General features: G+C 56.2%; 1 protein-coding gene across 2 annotated transcripts in view; it reads left to right on the top strand.

Annotated features, from left to right (window-relative positions):
• PIK3R5 (phosphoinositide-3-kinase regulatory subunit 5) overlaps window positions 1-17,549 on the top strand; it is a 74,964-nt gene extending 57,415 nt beyond the window's left edge. Inside the window, exons 6-19 of one of the 2 annotated variants that reach the window (XM_045570247.1) lie at window positions 4,997-5,066; window positions 7,185-7,359; window positions 7,834-7,987; window positions 8,714-8,797; window positions 9,027-9,738; window positions 9,868-10,030; window positions 10,356-10,481; window positions 10,892-11,020; window positions 11,199-11,292; window positions 11,723-11,799; window positions 14,237-14,330; window positions 14,403-14,485; window positions 15,497-15,609; window positions 15,723-17,549. In XM_045570247.1, coding sequence (XP_045426203.1) covers window positions 4,997-5,066; window positions 7,185-7,359; window positions 7,834-7,987; window positions 8,714-8,797; window positions 9,027-9,738; window positions 9,868-10,030; window positions 10,356-10,481; window positions 10,892-11,020; window positions 11,199-11,292; window positions 11,723-11,799; window positions 14,237-14,330; window positions 14,403-14,485; window positions 15,497-15,609; window positions 15,723-15,870 — 2,222 coding nt within the window. In that variant the 3' untranslated portion in view covers window positions 15,871-17,549. The remainder of the gene's footprint in view (window positions 1-4,996; window positions 5,067-7,184; window positions 7,360-7,833; window positions 7,988-8,713; window positions 8,798-9,026; window positions 9,739-9,867; window positions 10,031-10,355; window positions 10,482-10,891; window positions 11,021-11,198; window positions 11,293-11,722; window positions 11,800-14,236; window positions 14,331-14,402; window positions 14,486-15,496; window positions 15,610-15,722) is intronic. The other variant, XM_045570248.1, reaches the window with a different exon arrangement.
• Window positions 17,550-18,551: the final 1,002 nt, after the last annotated feature.

The following is an 18,551-nucleotide window of genomic DNA, read 5'->3' as shown; positions in this document are numbered from 1 at the left end:
GTTGCCTGCAAAGAATTTATCTGTAAACAACAGTGGGCATCTTATGGGTGAGTCACTCTGCAATTTCAAAGCACACAGACCTGAAGGATTGCATCTCACCTGCAGGGTGAGAGGGAAAAGCAGTTTTATTCCCATTTCATACATGACAAAACTAAGTCCATTGTTTCTTATCCAAGCTATTAAGTCAAGGGCGGGAGAAGGAACGTGGACTTTAGTATGACAAGAGATCTGTACTTTGCCACTTATTAGCTCATGACCTTGGGCAAGTTGCTTAAGTTCTCTGAGCTTCCCTGTCAGAAGTAGGACTGTGATTATGTTGGTGGTGAGAATAGAGTGGCAGTGATGTGAGGCTGCATTTCCTGTGTGCTTGTGCTGTATTAAACACAGCCAAGGGGTGGTCCCATCCGTCACTCACAACACCTTTCTGTGTGGGGACTATTATTCCCATTTTTCAGATGCTGAAACTGAGGGCTTGACAGTCAGTAGCTTGCCCGCAGTCACGTGGCTAACAGGCACTCTGCCACTCGAACCCATGTCTACGTGACTCCAAAAACCATATCGTATTCCTTTCACATGTGCATAAAGCTATGTGTCTATCGAGAGGCATTGAGAGATGACTGGCTGCCTTTTTGTAAGCACTTTTTCCACCTTAGGAATTGCTCCTGCCCCATTCCGTTTCAGATTCTTAGCGCCTTCCTGCCCTTGACCTCCTATCAAATGAGAAACAGACCTGGGTTAGGTCAGTTTTGCCTGTCAACTGGACGTGGGTGAATGCTGAGTATTCTCTAGTAGCAATAAATTTCTCTTGGGACATTATTGAGCAGACATTTGCATTTTCTAGTTTTTGTCTCTGATTATGGAATGAAAGGTCTATACCCCTTGAAGGAATGTCAAACATCATTGACTAGTAGGTGGGAGAGATTTATGGAAAAGAGTGGAGGGCAGGTGTTCCAGAAATCACAGGGTGTGGTTATGTAGGACTAAGCTGGCTGCCTATCACAGAAAGCCCAAAATAACAGTGGCTTAAACTCATGGGGATTTATTTTCCTCTCTCTCTCTCTCTCTCTCTCTCTCTATCTATCTCTCTCTCTGTCTCACACACACACACACACACACACGCACACACACACGAACATACACAGCCAGACACCCCTGGAAGAAGACAGTCCAGCATTGGCATGGTGGCCCCATGAACATCTTAGACCAGTCTTCCTGTCTTTCTGTTCCACTATCCTTCGCAGGAGGCATCATCTTCAAAGTCACTTCATGGTGTAAGATGGCTGCTGGAGCTCTGGCCATCATGTCTACATTCCAGTTAATAGAAGGAAGTGAGGGGGCTGCAAAAAGGGGTCCACCCAACACCTTCTGCAAGGGAGGCTGAGAAATGTGACTTATCAACTAGGTACATTGCCCAGCGTCTCAGTAAAGAAGAAGGGGGATGGATATTGAATAGATGCCTAGAAGTCTCTGCTGTATATGACTTACTTGTAAGAGTGGCCTGAAAACCCAGATTGGGCCTGTTCTGGTGACTGTGAGCAGGGCGGTAATACCTCACTCACCTCATCCCACAGGCATTCCTGCAGGGTCACTGCTCCTCTCGCTCAGTATTTCACTCCTGCCTTGCTCACCTCACCCCTTCTCGCCCTCCACCTCTCTGCTCCCGGACTCCCAGCCCTCCTTGTCACGTTCTCTCCTCCTCTGCGGCTCACTGAAGTCTGTGCTTCACCCTCCGCCCAGGGCCTGCCGAGGCCTCGGGGCCTCGAGTCCCCAGTTCCTCCAGCCCCTCTAGAATGCAGGAGCCTGGAGGCGGGGAGCAGGAAGGTGCTGCTCGTGGGGGCAGGTTGGGAGGAAAGCTAAGAGACACCCAGCTGCGGGGAGCGTTGTGCTGGGGTTTGCGTCAGGGTATGATATGGATCAGACTCCAACTGGCAACCGTGGGTTGATGGTACCCACAGATACTGCGGAGCCGTACCCAGCACGGTCTCATCTGAGGAGTGCGGTACAGTCAGGACTGGGCCCTGCTTCACCCCAACACTGTGGACTCCGTGGGTTCTTGGCGTTTGCCTTGTAAGAGGAAACTGAGTCAAAATGTGGTTGCTGCCCGCCTCCCCGGGCCCGAGTACCCCACAACATCCTCAGCACGGACACATCTGTCAGTGTGCTATTAATTTAATACCAGTGCTTGCATGATGATGGCAAAGGTAGTGATTTTTATGTGTCCTTGGTCTTGGTAGGACCAAGTCAGCTGTTTTGTGCAGAATGGGCATCTATTTGCAGCTTTTAAAAAGGGCAGAAGCTTAGATGGGCACACAAGGCTCGATTGTGAAGGGTCTTGACTGCTTGCTGCCCTCCCCACCCCACCAGTACCTGGTCTTTGCCCCTGTGCGGTAGCTTCTCTTGATTTTCTACTTGCTACAACCTAGCACAGGAACAAGATTTTAGTTTAGCACTGGCACCAGTCTTGATCTAAGAAGCCAATCCCAGAAAGTTGTTCCCATCTGCTGAGGTGACCAAGAAAGAATGTGATCTAAGATCAAAGGGAAAGAGGGGTCCATTGACCCAGGGTCCCCCCAGTGCAGCTTCCCTGTGTAGGGGGTGCAGGGTGGAGACAGAGGTGGTCCTGGGGCTGATGCCACACAGACCCCTCAGCAGCGGTGGCCTCCCTGGGACCACCAGGTTTCATAATGAAAACCAAGGCCCATCCGGCTTGCAGGGTGCCGGGGACATTTCCAGCCTCACAGTGTACACCAGCAAATGGGGTCTTGACAGGACAGTTTCTAAGCTGGTTCAAAGAAGTCAGTTTGTACAAAAGTTTTAGGCTCACAGTCCCTCCATACTGCACACTCCTTTCTAATTCCTTCCCAGCTCAGCCCCCACCCATCAATCCGTTACCCGCAAAGCCCACATCCCATACTAAACAGTGGGGTTCATTACCAAGAGAGGCCGAGGAGGGGGCTTTGATGGTGTCTTCAGGGTGGGGTGGATGGTTTTATCTGATGACTGTGTGTTGCAACTGGGAGCTGTTGGTATCTTGGATAGTCAGCACCGGCCAACCAACTCTGCAAATAGCTCCCTCTGGGTCAGGGTGTGCCAAGAGGCACAGATGTCCTCCTAGATGTCCCCCCATTAAAGCAGCAGAAATGCATGAAGCAGCAGTCACGTGGAGTCCACGTGGCTAACAGGAAGCAGCTTCCAGCTCCAACTGCACCGCAGTCCCAAATGGGACGGGCAAGGTAGCCCAGGACACACAGGTGCAGGTGCTAGAGACTGTTCCTGGTGCAGAGACTAAAGGACATGAGCGAGCTTCAAAGAGGAAGTTGTCAACAATAGCCAACAATCTAAGAGACAAGTTCAAGAATGATGGTGAGGTTGAGCTGTTGGGTTTGGGGACTGAGAAAACATTGGTAAGCTTCAGAGGGTTTCAGGAGGCGGTGGGGTTGGAAGCCCAGGGCCAGGTATTTTGGAAGAAACCTGATGTGGCAGGACAGTGACGTCATAGCCTGCTGCTCCTGGAATGTGACCAACTGCATGTCCTGGGTGGACAGAGGCACAATGGCAGTGAAGAAATGGGGTCGGTGGGGCGTGGGTTACCCATTAGAAAACACGAAGTAGGAAAAGAAACGAGAAATAAGGTGAGGGGATTTTGCGTGTGTGTGTTGTGTGGTCAGGTAGGCTGGGGGTGTCTGTCTGTGTCCACTACGATGACTACAGTATTATCCTCGGGGTGGAGGCGCGACGGCAGCTTTTCTCTGTAATGCATGAGAGTGGCCACCAGATGGTGTCCCAAGTCCTGATAGAAATAGCCACTGTTTCAGGGATTTTCTTGGCAAAATTGACATAACATTAACTTCTAAACCTGCAACAATTACATAAAAGAAATCACACAAAAGGCTAAAAATCAAAGCAATTAGGTCCCAAGTTAGAATAGCATAATTTGGTAATTTTCTGCCATTTACTAAGCAAAAATCGCCGCCCTTCTGCTTGTAGCTGTCTGTAAGCCCCAAGTCTGGGCTTGCACTTCTGTGGGGACGTCCTTCCAGCTCCCAGCTCAACCCCAGGCCACAGTGGCCCCGCTCTGGACGGGGACTCCCTGGGACTATTTCCGAGCTCTGACAAGAAGGCGGCCTGCCCCCCTGAATCCTCAGCCCCCGTCCTGTTGCCCGGGTGCATGAGGAGGGCGAGTTCTGGCTTAATCTTGTGGTTGCCATGGAACTGAAGGCATACTCCAAAGGGGCTACTTTCCAGCCACAGAACTGAGTCAAGGTGCAGGAAATAAAGGGAAAACGTCTGATTTGTTTCTTCTCAGCATTTTGAAGTCAGAAGAGGCATTGCGGGGAGAGGCCAGAGAGGAAGGGATGCAGGCTGGGAGCGGGGCCGGGGTGCAGATCCCTTAGAGCAGAGATGACGCCAGGCAAGACCACAGGCCCCGGAGAGGGTGTGGGGTGCCAGGCAGAGACGCAGAGGTGCAGGCGGAGATTGGAAACTCCCCAGTGGCTGGAGCGGATGGGCTGAGGGGTGCCTGGCACAGCCACTATGGGGAGGACCCTGAGAGGGGAGCAGTGACAACAGGGACCCAGGAACAACTGTGCAGCCCCCTGGACCCAGGGTCCCCTCCCACCGTGCTCTGCCTCCCAGTCTCTGAAGAGCAAAAGGTGGCCAGTCCAACCGAGATGGGGCCTAGAAGTCATAGACTGCTCAAGGCCTCAGAGGCCACCGATCTTATCTGCCCCTTAGGGGGGAAACTGAGGCCCAGGGATAAGTGGCCTGCCCACAGCCATGCAGAAGAGGCAGAAGAGAACTCAGGCGTCCAGCCCGGGCTCTAACCGTGCATCTCCTGGAGGGTCCAAATAGCGGCTCCCTTCCCCAGGGTTCCTCTGAGCCTTGTCCGGAAACGTCCAACCCGCCCGCCCAGTGCCTGGCTCGCCACGAGGCATAAGGACACGATGCCGAGGGACAGATAAACTCATGAACTCTTTTTTTGGTTGTTGGCCCACAGGAATCTCCTACCAGCGACTGGTGAGGGCCGAGCAGGGCCTGCCCATCAGGAGCCACCGCAGCTCCACCGTGTGAGTGCTCCTGGGGGAGGGAGAAACGGGAAGGGGGTGTAGGTTCATTTCTCTAGGCTGAGGGTCTTTCATCAGATTCTTAAAGGGGCCGTATCAAGTGTGCCAGGTGTCAGGCACACAGTACCTCACTTTAGCCATACTTTTCAGATGAGGAACTGGAAGTCAGAGAGGCCAAGTAACTCCCCCAGGGTCACACAGCTAGCAAGTGTGTGAGCCAGGATTTGAACCTCGGTCTTACGCAGAAGCCCAGGCTATTTCCACAGGGTCTTTCTGCCTGTTACTGAAACAGCATTTCCAAACATTTTTGACCAGGACCTACAATTAAAGATAAATTTTATATGACAGCCTGGTACATGCATGTGCACATGTGCGCGCGCACACACACAGCTGAAACAAGTTTCACGGAATGAAACTTACACCTGCTGCACAGGATGAGCTCTGTCCTAGTCTATTCCATTTCATTCAAGAAGCAAATTCTGGTTGTGACTCCTCAGACCGATTTCACTGCCTGGCCTGTAGGCTGTAAAGCACTAGAGAGGGGCTGCCCATTCCAAGGCCCCTCCGGAGGTCTCGCCTTGACAGGTTGGGAGCCCAGGGACTGCAGCCTTCACCGGCTTGGAAACTATAGCCCCCCACCCTACCCCAGCCCCAGCCCCAAGGGTTCACTGCACAGGCCCCCTCACCCTACACCAGCCCCAAGGGTTCACTGCACGGGCCCGCCCTGAGAAACACTCCGGAGTTCCTTCTAGATAGGAACAAACAAGCCTGTGGTAGGTGTGGAAAGAGACAGAAAGGACACAAGTGTTGTAGTTTAGGAAGTGAACACGATATCCCCCAGGGCTGAGGCAGGTGGGCTGCTGAGGAATCACTAACACCTTTTAGGCACCTCCTGGTATGCAGGGATTGTGGCAAGTGCTAACCCTGCCAGGAAGGGAATTTTCAGATAAGGGGACTGTGGCAAGGAGAGGTTGTATAGAAAGAGCCGAGGGTTGGGAGAGGGTCTCATGTTCCTTGTCTATAAACTGAGAATGATGAAAAGTTCTTAGGCAGAGAGTTCACGCCAGCTGGTGAGGGCAGGGGCTCGGCTGGTCTCACCTGCACACGGTGGTGCTCAGCACATGTCCGTGGAAGGAGTGAGCAAGTGAGGAAGCGCTTAGCAAGGGACAGGGGCTCCGGAAGCCTGGAGGGATGGCTGCCTGCATGGCACTGGGTTTGAAGGCAGCACGGGCCTGTGAGAGCGAGTGCAGTCTCGGGCAGTTCATACCAAAGCATTTAGGGATACGATACCACGATGGCTCCCGCTGGCTTCGAGACCATGCTGTGATGGCGGGGTTGGCATGGGTGAAGTGAGAATGACCGTGCGTTATTGTTAACCATTAACTGAGCAATCAACACCTCGGGGTCCACGATGCTCTTAATATTTGGGGGGGTTTGAACGTTTCCATAATAAAGAGATTTAAATAAACACTGGCACTAAGAGGGACTCTGGGTGTCCATAGGAAGGGAGTTAGAGTAGCTGGCCACACCCCCCTGCAGCCTGATGCTAGTCTGTATGATGGCGCTGGGCTACTTATTAATAGAAATGGTGTCCCCTATATGTGCAAGAATAAGATGCAGCCCTCACTCGGCACCCCTTCCTCTGGGCAGATGCTACCCCCCACGCTACGAGGAATTACGGGCCCCACTCACCCCAGGCCACACTGCATGACAGCATGTGGCTGCCCTGCTCCCTGGGCCCCCAGAAAAATGGTCACCTGGCTTCAAGTCACTTCGCCTAAACTATGGTTCTCTTTTGAGAAATCTTGCATCTACTCAGATGTCCCATAGGCAAAAATGTGTATATAAAAGTTAAGGTAAAATTTATTTTTAAAAATTAAATTCAGTTTTGAAAAGGTGTTTGAAAATACCAGTTGAAAAAGAATTAGACCCCAAGCTTTCCCCTGGGACCTGGGGCCCTGGAGCCGCGCTCCTGTCTCCTGGCCTCCTGCTGTCACTCACTTCCTTGGGCCCTGCCTGGGCTGCGAGGAGCCCTGGCCTCTGTGGAGCCACATGATGCGTGGCTGCACCCTGGTGTGCTGGCCACCCCCAGGTGCCACAGCCGGTCCTCTGTGCCCCCAGCACTGTGCTGTTGCTGAACCCAGTGGAGGTGCAGGCCGAGTTCCTCGCCGTGGCTGACAAGCTGAGCGCGCCCGGGCACTCGCCCCACAGCACCTACACCACCCTGCTCCTGCACGCCTTCCAGGCCACCTTTGGGGCCCACTGTGACTTCCCAGGCCTGCACTGCAGGCTGCAGGTATGTCCCTGGGGGCCTGGGGCTCAGTGGAGCACTTTTCTGGCCACTCTGCACCACCTTGGCCACTGTCTCTGGGGTATGCTGGTCCTCCTCACCCTGAGGGTCATGGCAGGGCAGTGGCTGCAAGACTGGCCTCGTCGAGGGGGTTTCCGGAGTGCTGGGTCCTGACCAGAGCTGGGTGGCACCCTGGCCAGTGGGCTGGGTGCCTGGTGCCTCAGAAGATGCCACATGCCATGGGAATGGGAATGAGCTTTGGACTGAAGACCTAGCCTTTCTCTCCTGACCATTTCCGGAGAATGGGAGTTGAGGGGGAGGCCTGGCTCCCTGGCCAGCTGCGGGGAGAGAGAGGTAGGGGATGAAGCCGGGAGGGGACTGGTCGGTCACTGCTGCCCTTGGCAAGACGCTAGGAACTGGAACAGGTGTGCAGCTAGGCCATGGTACAGGAGCAAACCCTCTCTCCTCCCGGGATTTCAGGCCAAGACCCTGGCAGAGCTTGAGGACATCTTCACAGAGACTGCAGAGGCACAGGAGCTGGCCTCCGGCATCGGGGACGCTGCAGAGGCCCGGCAGTGGCTCAGGACCAAGCTGCAGGCGGTGGGAGAAAAGGCCGGCTTCCCTGGGGTGTTAGGTGAGGCTCTTGGGAGGCTGGGGCTCTGCCCACTTTCCCCATCCCTGGTTCTAGCTCCGCAGGTGCGCAAGCCAGGTGGGCCCAGTGGCTCTGCTCCATGCAGTCATTCCGGGCCCAGGTGCTACAGCATCTTGTTGCTCCACCAACTCCTAGGGCATCGTCCCCATCTGTGGGGTCAGGGTTGGGTTGCCACCACGTTGGTGGCTCGTGGGAAGAGGAAAGAGAGTGCTCACTTAGGGCAAGGGGCGTGGCTTTTTGTTGGAGGTAATAATGCTGAAGATGCCACATCACTTCTGCACGTATCCCTCTGAGCCCACCTTGGTCACATGACCTAATCATGCCCTAAAGGAGCCCAGGAAACGTCCTCTCTCCTGTTGCCATAGAAGGGAGCACCGACTTTGAGGAGTAATTATCAGTCCCTGTTACACTGTTCCTCATAAAAACCTGTGTGCTTGTACTATTCTTTTCCCATTTGGACACTAAAACGAGCCTCAGAGGTTGTGACTTGGTCACATTCACGCAGCTCGTAAAGGGCATGGCATCTACGTGGTGTGCTTGGGAGAAAGGCCCTTGGGAGCCAGGCACCCAGGTCTAACTCAGCCTCGACCCACCCGGCTGTGCAGCCTTGTGCCAACTCGGGTCTCTTCTCTAAGACAAGGGGACTGGGCAGACCAATCTCCAAGGCCTCTTCCCAGCCCGCTTGTCCCGCCCTCCCTGTTCTTACAGGCACTGCAAAACCCGGGAAGCTCCATACCATCCCCATCCCCGTCGCCAGGTGCTACACCTACAGCTGGAACCAGGACAGCTTTGGTAAGGAGCAGCTGGGGGGGGCCCTGGTCTGTGAGCTGCCCCCCAACCCCCACCTGAGCGGGCCCTAAACACAGCAGGGCGCGGTGCTGTGAGGCTGGGCTGGCCCTCAGTCCCCTTCTGCACCTCTTCAAGTCCGGTCTGCCTGAGCCTGTCCCCCCTCTGAAGGTACAACAAGAGGGGACCCAGGAGCCTGGACACCCTGACAGTGCGGCCCTTTGCTTCCCTGCAGACATCCTGCAGGAAATCCTGCTCAAGGAACAGGAGCTGCTCCAGCCAGGGATCCTGGGGGACGATGAAGAGGAGGAAGAGGAGGAAGAGGAGGAGGAGGACTTGGAAACTGACGGACATTGTGCCGAGAGGGACTCCCTGCTTTCCACGAGCTCCTTGGTGTCCCGTGACTCCACCCTGTCCCTTGCCTCCTCCCAGGCCTCAGGGCCAGCCCTCTCCCGCCACCTGCTGAGCTCGTTTGTGTCGGGCCTCTCAGATGGCATGGACAGTGGCTACGTGGAGGACAGTGAGGAGAGCTCCCCCGAGTGGCCAGGGAGGCCTGGCAGCCAGGGAGGCCGGGGCCACCGCAGGCCTGGGCAGAAGTTCAACAGGATCTACAAACTCTTCAAGAGCACTAGCCAGCTGGTGCTGCGGAGGGACTCTCGGAGCCTGGAGGGCAGCTCGGACGTGCCCCTGCGGCGGGCAGGGAGCCTCTGCAGCCCCCTGGACAACCTGGAACCACCCCCCTCCCGGGCCCAGCGCTCCTTCTCCCTGCCCCAGGCCAAGCTCAGCACCCAGCTGTCCAGCTGGCTCCTGGCCCCTGCTTCACGCCACCAGCGCCGCCGCCCCTTCCTCAGTGGGGACGAGGACCCCAAGGCTTCCACGCTACGTGTTGTGGTCTTTGGCTCTGATCGGATTTCAGGGAAGGTGGCTCGGGCGTATAGCAAACTTCGGTAAGAGCCGGGATGGGCGGCATCGCTCACCCTGTGTGGCAGGGTTGTTGTGCTGGTGGAACCTGGGGCCTGAGGCTCGGGGTCTAAGAGGGACCAAGGGTTCCCTTCTCACCACCTTCTTTTTGCCAGGCGACTGGAGAACAATCGCCCGCTCCTCACACGGTTCTTCAAGCTTCAGTTCTTCTACGTGCCGGTGAAGCGAAGCCAGGGGACCAGCTCTGGTGCCTGTCCAGCCCCTCTGAAACAGACACCCCCACCCCACACGGACTCCCCGAGGCACCCCAGCCCTGCAGTATGTCCCCAGCCCTGGGCCAGATTGGGTGGGAAAGTAGAGTGGACATGAGCGAGTTCTAGCTACCCAAGGGGAACTGGTTGGAAGTCATTAAAAGTAATCACCTGTGTTTACGGGACACCTCCTCCTGCCTGGCCCTCAATCCCAGGTCCCTGCCCTGCACTTGGGTATGACATTTTGTCACATGACAAAGGCTGAAAGTTGTCTTACTCCTCCAAAGGCAGGGAGAGGCTCAGCTTGGGGCTGCAGCTGCCATTCTGGGCTCTGGAGCTAGGATGGGCAGGCCTCCTGGGTAGCTGGGAATGACCCTCGTCTCTTGCCCCAGGAGCTGGGCACGGCCCCATGGGAAGAGAGCACCAATGACATCTCCCACTACCTCGGCATGCTCGACCCCTGGTACGAGCGCAATGTGCTGGGCCTCATGCACCTGCCGCCTGAAGTTCTGTGCCAGGTAAGTGGCCCCTGGGGTGGGGGGAGAGGGCCTGCTGGCTGCAGTCACACAGCTTCCGTCCAACTTGAGACCCCCACAGAGGACCAGGGCTCACTTGGACAAGAGCAAGGAAGGTGGGTGAGAAGTAGGACTCAGCCTTAGAGCTAGAGTCACTGCAGTGCCAGGGGAGGGTCCTCAAAGGTCCAGGGGACCTTAGATTTCAGCCACTTCCTCAACTCCTGGCCTTGTCCAGCTTGGCCAGAGGCCTCCGGGAGGCCAGGTTGGGGAGAGGTCTGGGCGACTGTGTACCTCCCCTGTTTCCTGCTTCCATCTCACCATCTCTCTGCCTCTGCGTGCGTGTGTCTTTGCCTCTCCTCCTCCCGTGTTCTCTTTCTCTCTTGCCCTCCACCCACCTGCCCCTCTGGCCACAGCAGTCCCTGAAGGCCGAAGCCCGGCCCCTGGATGGCTCCCCCGCCCAGCTGCCCATCCTGGCCGACATGCTGCTGTACTACTGCCGCTTTGCCGCCAGGCCGGTGCTGCTGCAGGTCTATCAGACCGAGGTAAGGCCCGCCCTGCCGCACGTCTCCACGTTCCCATAGACTCACTGGCAGGCCAAGGTCAGCACCCCCAGGTCCCAGCCCGCGCCCCCACCCCATGGCAGCCTGCAGCCCTATGCTGGAGAAGCGGGCGGCCCCCCCAGGAGGTTCACACTGATGCGCTCACTCCTGCCCTCTCCAGCTGACCTTCATCACTGGGGAGAAGACGACGGAGATCTTCATTCACTCCTTGGAGCTGGGTCACTCTGCTGCCACACGGGCCATCAAGGCTTCTGGTGGGTACTGCCTGAACCCAGGAGTTGGGCGGGGAGCTGGGCCTGGGGAGGTGGAGCCCGGGGGCGGGGTCACCTGGGAGGCGGGGCCTGAGGAGGTGGGGGCCTGGGGGCGGGGTCGCCTGGGGCGGGGCCTGAGGAGGCGGGGCCACCTGGGAGGCGGGGCCACCTGGGAGGCGGGGCCACCTGGGAGGCGGGGCCACCTGGGAGGCGGGGCCACCTGGGAGGCGGGGCCACCTGGGAGGCGGGGCCACCTGGGAGGCGGGGCCACCTGGGAGGCGGGGCCACCTGGGAGGCGGGGCCACCTGGGAGGCGGGGCCACCTGGGAGGCGGGGCCACCTGGGAGGCGGGGCCACCTGGGAGGCGGGGCCACGGGGGTCTGTGACGGCGCGGAAGTGGGAGGGGGTAAAGGGTCTGCCTGTCCGCCGCACAGGTCCCGGCAGCAAGCGGCTGGGCATCGATGGCGACCGGGAGGCCGTCCCTCTAACACTACAGATAATTTACAGCAAGGTAAGACAGGTGCTGGGACTCCTCCTCCGGCATCTGCTGCTGATCCTTCCTCCACCAGAGCTTGGGCCCAGAGCTGGACTCGTGTTCCTGGGCCCCAGTCTTTAAGCGGAAAGTCTCAGAAGCCTTCCCCGGATGCTGGAGGGTGGGGAATGGACATCTCTCTGCCCCTTTGCCTCCAAAGTCTCCCTCCCCGTGTGTTTTCTGCCCTCACCTGAATGCACTCAGCAGCTTCCATGGAGTGTCAGGGGCAGGTCTGCTGGGCGCGGCTACAGAGCTGCGGGTGAGAGAGGGGCGGCAGGGGGCGGCTCCCAGAGGCAGTGGAGGGTCTGCGGGGCAGGTGGCCTGGCTGGCTGCATGCAAGGTGAGAAGGGAGTGCGGAGAGTTGTGGGGAGGAGGAGGGGTGCCCATGAGGCACCAGGACACATGAGCTTCTGAGCAGATGGCTCCCAGGTACAGGCTGAGAGGGGCTTGGCCTCACAGGTGGGAGCCCTCCTTCCTTCTTTCCTTCTGCCATTCGGAAGATATTTATTTAGCACCTACTCACACCGCCTCTGTGCCGGGCAGGGGAAAGAGCAGTTGAGCAGCGAAAGCTAGGCCCTCCCTTTTACCTAGAGGAGGGGACGGACAAAAAACAAGGAACCAAATAAACAGCCAAGATAATTTCAGAGTGGTGAGTGATGACAAGGCAATAAAAGGGCGGATGAATAGTGATGTTGGGGGCTCCTTCACATTTGGTGGTCAAGGAGGCAGGCAGGGGACTGACGCTCACTGAGAGCCGCGTGCCAGGTGTTTGTTAAACATCCTGTATGGCCCGGACATTGTTCTAGACACTGGAGTGTTCATAAGAGTGAGCAAAGGACAGATGTGGTGTTGGTTAACCTGCTCACAGTCTGGAGGGGGTAGTAGGCATTGGTTAGACATATACAATTACAACTGTGACAGACAGATGAAGGGAGATACGTGGTTCTGTACCTAAGTGGCAGATTCAGCCCAGTCAGGAGAGTTAGAGAAGGCTTCTCTGAGAAGGGATATTGAGTTAATATTAGAAAGAAAACCAGGAGTTAATGAGGCTGAGAAGAGAGGGACGTGCTCTTCAGGCAGCAGGAATAGCACGTACAAAGGCCCTGTGGTGGGCGGGAGTGTGACCATCAAAGGGCACTGAAAGAAGACCACAAGGGGCTGGAGCAGAGAGAGTGAGTGAGAACATGATGATGAGGTGAAGCTAAAGAAACAGGGAGGCCAGCACACCAAGGGCCTTGACTGCAATGAGAGGAATTGTGTCCTTGTCCTAAGGGCAATGGTTGTCCATTAAAGGGGCTTAAGTTTGTGGTGGAGCTGGGAATGCATGAGACGTGATCAGATGTGAGGTGTGGAAGCTCCCTCTGGCAGCTCTGGGAGGACAGACTGGAAGGGCCCACACGATGCGGGAAGGCCAGTTAGGGGGCTACTGTGGTTGTCCAGAAGAGAAATGTGGGCAGCCCACACGAGGGTAGTTGTGGCGGAGATAGAAAGAAATGGGAGACAGATGTGACTTATGTGACCAGCAGGGCTTAGGGACAGATTAGCAAAGGAGAGGCCCAAACTCCTGGGTTCCAGTCTTCTGTGACTGGCAGTACCATCTTCTCAGGTGGGGATCACAGGAAGAGGCCCAGGTGCAGTGGGGGAGGCTCACGAGGTTGGTTTGGGACATGTGGAAGTGGAGAGGCCCTTGGCAGGTGTAAGGAGAAAGTCGGACTAGGCAGTGGGTTGTATGGGCCCGACACAGAGGTGACATTTGAAGATGGGTGTATAGGTGCTGATGGAAATAGGGCGTGGATGAGATTCCCTAGTGGAGAAAGTGGGGGTACAAAGAGCAGAGGACGTAAGATAAGGTCTGGAGGACCTTCATAAAGTAACGGCGGGCAGAGGCGGGTGATCCAGCAAAGCAGAGAGGCCCCCGCCAGAGAGGTGGCAGGAAGGCCAGATGTGCACCCTCGTGCAAGCCCAGGACAGTTTTCCAAGGAGGGGAGGGTGGCAAACAGAATCAAGCAAGGTCTGGGAGGTCAAGTAAGCTCAGGACTGAGAAATGTTCTTGGGTTCCTCAACATGGAGGTCCCCGATGAAAGAAACACACACACAGGGACCCAAAGAGGGGGTTCTGGTCCGCCTCTGCCTCACTCTGGGCTCGGCAGGACAGCCCCAAGACCACCCCTTCAGGTGCTCTTAGCTCTGGTGCCCTGGTCATGGAGGCTGACCCCTGCACCAAGCCGGTGACCCGCCGAGCCACCCTGGAGCCATCCAGGTCTATTTGGGGTGGTGCAGGGCTCTGGCTAACAAGAAGCAGCTTCCTGGGGATGTGCTGACTGCAGGCAGCGCCCTGGCCCTGGTGGGTCTTCAAAGAGGAGGCAGCAGGCACAGGGGGCTCTGGGCTGAGAGGGTCTGGCTGTGCTGGTTCCAGGGGGCCATCAGTGGACGAAGTCGCTGGAGCACCCTGGAGAAGGTCTGTACCTCCGTCAACCTCAACAAGGCCTGCCGGAAGCAGGAGGAGCTGGGTGAGTGGGGCGGGCAGGGGGACGGGGCAGGGAGGTGGTCTGAGCCTGGCCTGACCCCCACTTGCCCTTCAGACTCCAGCATGGAAGCCCTGACGCTAAACCTGACAGAAGTGGTGAAAAGGCAGAACTCCAAATCCAAGAAGGGCTTTAACCAGGTAAGGGCTTCCCTCTCCTTCCAGGCACACCCTCAGGAGACTTGTTGGAGCGTGTGTGTGTGTGTGTGTGTGTGTGTGTGTGTGTGTATGTGTGTATGTGTATAGGTACATGTATATGTGTGCATGGCACAGGCTCACGTGTGTGTGTGTGTGTGTATGTGTATAGGTACATGTATATGTGTGCATGGCACAGGCTCACGTGTGTGTGTGTGTGTGTGTGTATGTGTATAGGTACATGTATATGTGTGCATGGCACAGGCTCACTGTGTGTGTGTGTGTGTGTGTATGTGTATAGGTACATGTATATGTGTGCATGGCACAGGCTCACGTGTGTGTGTGTGTGTGTGTGTGTATGTGTATAGGTACATGTATATGTGTGCATGGCACAGGCTCACGTGTGTGTGTGTGTGTGTGTGTGTGTATGTGTATAGGTACATGTATATGTGTGCATGGCACAGGCTCACGTGTGTGTGTGTGTGTGTGTGTGTATGTGTATAGGTACATGTATATGTGTGCATGGCACAGGCTCACGTGTGTGTGTGTGTGAGAGAGAGAAAGAGAGAAAGGAGGGGTGTCTGCAGTGCCTGTGGGCGGGAGAGGAGAGGCAGGGTGAGGGGTGTGGTTTTGGGGGTGCAAGGTGCGGAGTGCTGTGGGGTGTCAGGGACGGAGGGGTGCCTGTTGGAGGATGTGTACGCGCGGAAAGGCCGTGGGCGGGCAGGAGGAGAGCTCCGAGTCCGAGGCAGAGTGGGCTCCGCGTCAGGGAGCCCGGGGCTCTCGCAGTGAGGGCAGTGGCAGGGTCTCCCCGGGGGCAACTTCTTCTAGACTCAGGAAAGGGCAGAGGCAGGGCCTGATGGGGGCCTCAGGAGCCCTCCCCTGACCTGGCCATTAACCCTCAAGAGCTGCCAGCCAAACTCCTGCCCCGTCTCCCAGACCCGGCTGGGCAGTTCTGAGAGAAGGGACTGGCGGGGTTTGTGGCCAGGGCTTCAGGGCTGACCTGGGCCTGCCTTCCAGATCAGCACGTCGCAGATCAAGGTGGACAAGGTGCAGATTATCGGCTCCAACAGCTGCCCCTTTGCCGTGTGTCTCGACCAGGACGAGAGAAAGATCCTACAGAGTGTGGTCAGGTGGGAAAAGGGGGTCCTGGGGAGGGGTCAGTTTCTGCTCCCCCACCCACAGGCCTGGAAGGAGCTGGAGGGTTGGGCCCTGCCCTTATTCCTGAACCCACTGTGCCCCACAGGTGTGAGGTCTCACCCTGCTACAAGCCGGAGAAGAGTGGCCTCTCCCCGCCACCCCAGAGGCCCCCCAACCTGCCGGCCCAGGCTGCACCCGACCTCTGCTCCCTCCTGTGCCTGCCCATCATGACTTTCAGTGGCGCCCTGCCCTAGTGCGGGCCTGGTGCCAGACTGCACAGGATGCCGGGGCGGCCTCCTCTGAGCCCCCTCCTGGACGCACGCTCTGTGTGGAGCATGGAGTCACCCTGCGCCGGGTCAGGGTCCCGCTGCAACAGGCAGGGCGAGATGATTTCTGGGGTCTCGGGGCTCTGGGAGAGACACAGGCATTAGGGTGGCATTAGAGTGGGGCCTGACCCCGTAGCCTCTTACATTCCTCACAGGAGAAGGAGAGGGATGGGTGAGTTGACCTCTGGAAGCCCTGACCACTCTCAAGGTCTAGGATCCTTCCTAGAAGGAAGATCTGAGGCTCCGGTGCTCTGGGGTATGGTTTAGGCCTCTCCCAACCCGTGGCTGGGCCTACCCCTCACTTTGCCAAAGATCTGGGGAACCCTTTGTGTCAGGAGTTCAGTCCCCTCCACGCTGGGGCTCGGGTGGTAGAAACGTGCACAAGACTTTTCTTTCCCTCAGTGCCACCCCTGCCCCCAGACACACACGCCCGCCCACGGTTTCTCTCTCTCAGGTTCCCTGGGCTTCTGAAAAGCAGCACTAACAATTGACCTGTCCATTGTCAAGACCTATTATAGACTTTGTCTTGAACCCCTTTCTGGATCTGAGATCCTTGGGAGACAGAACAGGCTTCAGTTCAGTAGCAGCTCAGTTCCCTTCCAGCCAAATAACCAGAAGAAGCAAATTAAATTTGAGCTTCCATTTCCTCAGCATGAAAATGGTGGGGCGGGTGGGAGTAAGACCTCCTTAAAGGGTTGAGAAGAAATTGTCTGCAAAGACCCGGCCCCGTGCCGAGATTAGTGCCTTGTCCTCTAAACGCTGATTCCTCCTGTTTGGGGGCCACTGGGATATTCTCACAGCCTCACTCCCACCTTCCCAGCTCACCGCTGAGGCAGAACCCAGACTGAGGAGGGATTGCCTTTGTTAGGGTAGGAGGGCTGCTCAGGTGCCCCACCCCGCACCCCCTTCTCTGTCAGGTTGGCCCCGGTGCCCCCCACTTCCATCTCACTGTTTGGGCTGGTGCACGTCGTGTGCAGAATCTTCCATACCCACAAGTGCATGGGCAGCGTCCCGGCACCTGGGCGAGGTTCCAGAGCAGGGCATGGAGTGACGGCCCCTCGAGCTTAGTGCCTGCTGGTGGGAAGATGGAACTGATACGTGGGAAATGAGAGAACACGAGCGCCTAGAATTTCAAACGGCCAGGCTGGGGTGGTTCGCAAAGTTAGAAGCAAATGTGGACTAGGGCGATAGGCTGTGGGCAGGACCAGGATTTGGGCTGGTAGAGGTGGAGAAAGTGACCAGAAGTACCAAACCGTGTCCCACGCAGTGTCCCTCTTCTGATTCGTTCTGCTCGGAAGGTCCTGGGCTCATCAGAGCCCATGAAGTCCCAGCCTGGAGTTCTCATCACTCGAGAGAGGTGGGTGGGCAGGGCCAGCCCCACCCTGTCTCCCCATTCCTCTCCATCCTCCCCATCCTCCTCATCCTCCCTCTCCTCCCCCTCCTTGCCCTCAGCACTTGCTCCAGGTTCCAGAGAGTGGGGTGGGCCATGTACCTTCAGTACCCTTTTGCTATGTGAGCAGATTGTCCTACTACGTGATCAACAGATGTCCAGGAATTAATGAATGGGATTTAATATTATTGTCAAATAAAACTTGATTCGTCTTGTATTTAATGACCAAGTTATTTTGCTACATGACACGTAACTGTTGTTGGGCAGTTTGCATAAATCATTTCACATGTAGCAGAAATAAGATTCTTGGGAGATTGTTTTGTTTATATTTTTGTAATTTTCCACTCTATAGAAAATGTGTTTGGACTAAAATTTTTCCCAAACACTGTTCCACTGAGGCCTCATCATACTCACTGACCCACAGAACAGAAACTCCTAGACTTAAGGACTCAACATTTGGGGTTTTCTGTGGCACCTCACTTAAGAAATCTAAGCCCATAAATCCTGCTGCTCCTAGTACCCCAAGCCCCAGGGAGGGGATGGGCCTGAGGCTGTTGTTACTGATGAGGGTGCATGGACCCTGGACCTACCATGCAGCTGAGAGGAAGGGAAGAGAGCTCAGTGGGGGCTCCGGAGGGAGAGAGGAGGAGGTGAAGGGATGGTGGAGGATACCTGTGACTTGGGAGAGGTGAGCACCGGGCTCCCAGAACAATCACTCAGGAGAGAGGGAAGGAACTGGGAGATGCTCTAGTCCTGCACCAGCTAGTTATTGCAAATGGTGAAGCCCAACTGGAAGTCAGTGGATTAAAACTCTGGTCATTTATTCTTGCTCGTGCATCTATAGGACACCTAGGGATCATCAGATCCAGGTTGGACTCAGAGTGGCTCTAAGCTGCAGGATGGGTGCAGATCCACCCAGTGGGTCTCTCAGGCACATCACGTACTGGCACAGGAGGGCAAGTGGAGACATGCGATGCCTCCTAGGAACAGGGCCTGGAACTGGAACAATTCCAATATTCCATTGGCCAAAATTGATAAAGAACATCAACCTACAAATTCAATAAAGTCAGCAAATCTACACAGGATAAAAGCAGTATCACCTGAGAATGGCACTTCACCTCTGATATTCTTTCCATAACCCCAGTCTCATCCTGAGAAAAACATCATACAAACCCAGATAATGGGCTATTCCATCACAAACACTGACCAGTGCTCTTCT

This window comes from Lemur catta, chromosome 15, assembly GCF_020740605.2.
Source record: "Lemur catta isolate mLemCat1 chromosome 15, mLemCat1.pri, whole genome shotgun sequence".
Classification (NCBI taxonomy): Eukaryota; Metazoa; Chordata; class Mammalia; order Primates; family Lemuridae; genus Lemur; species Lemur catta.
Note: the sequence above shows the minus strand (reverse complement) of the source record. Positions and strands in the feature narration are given on the sequence as shown.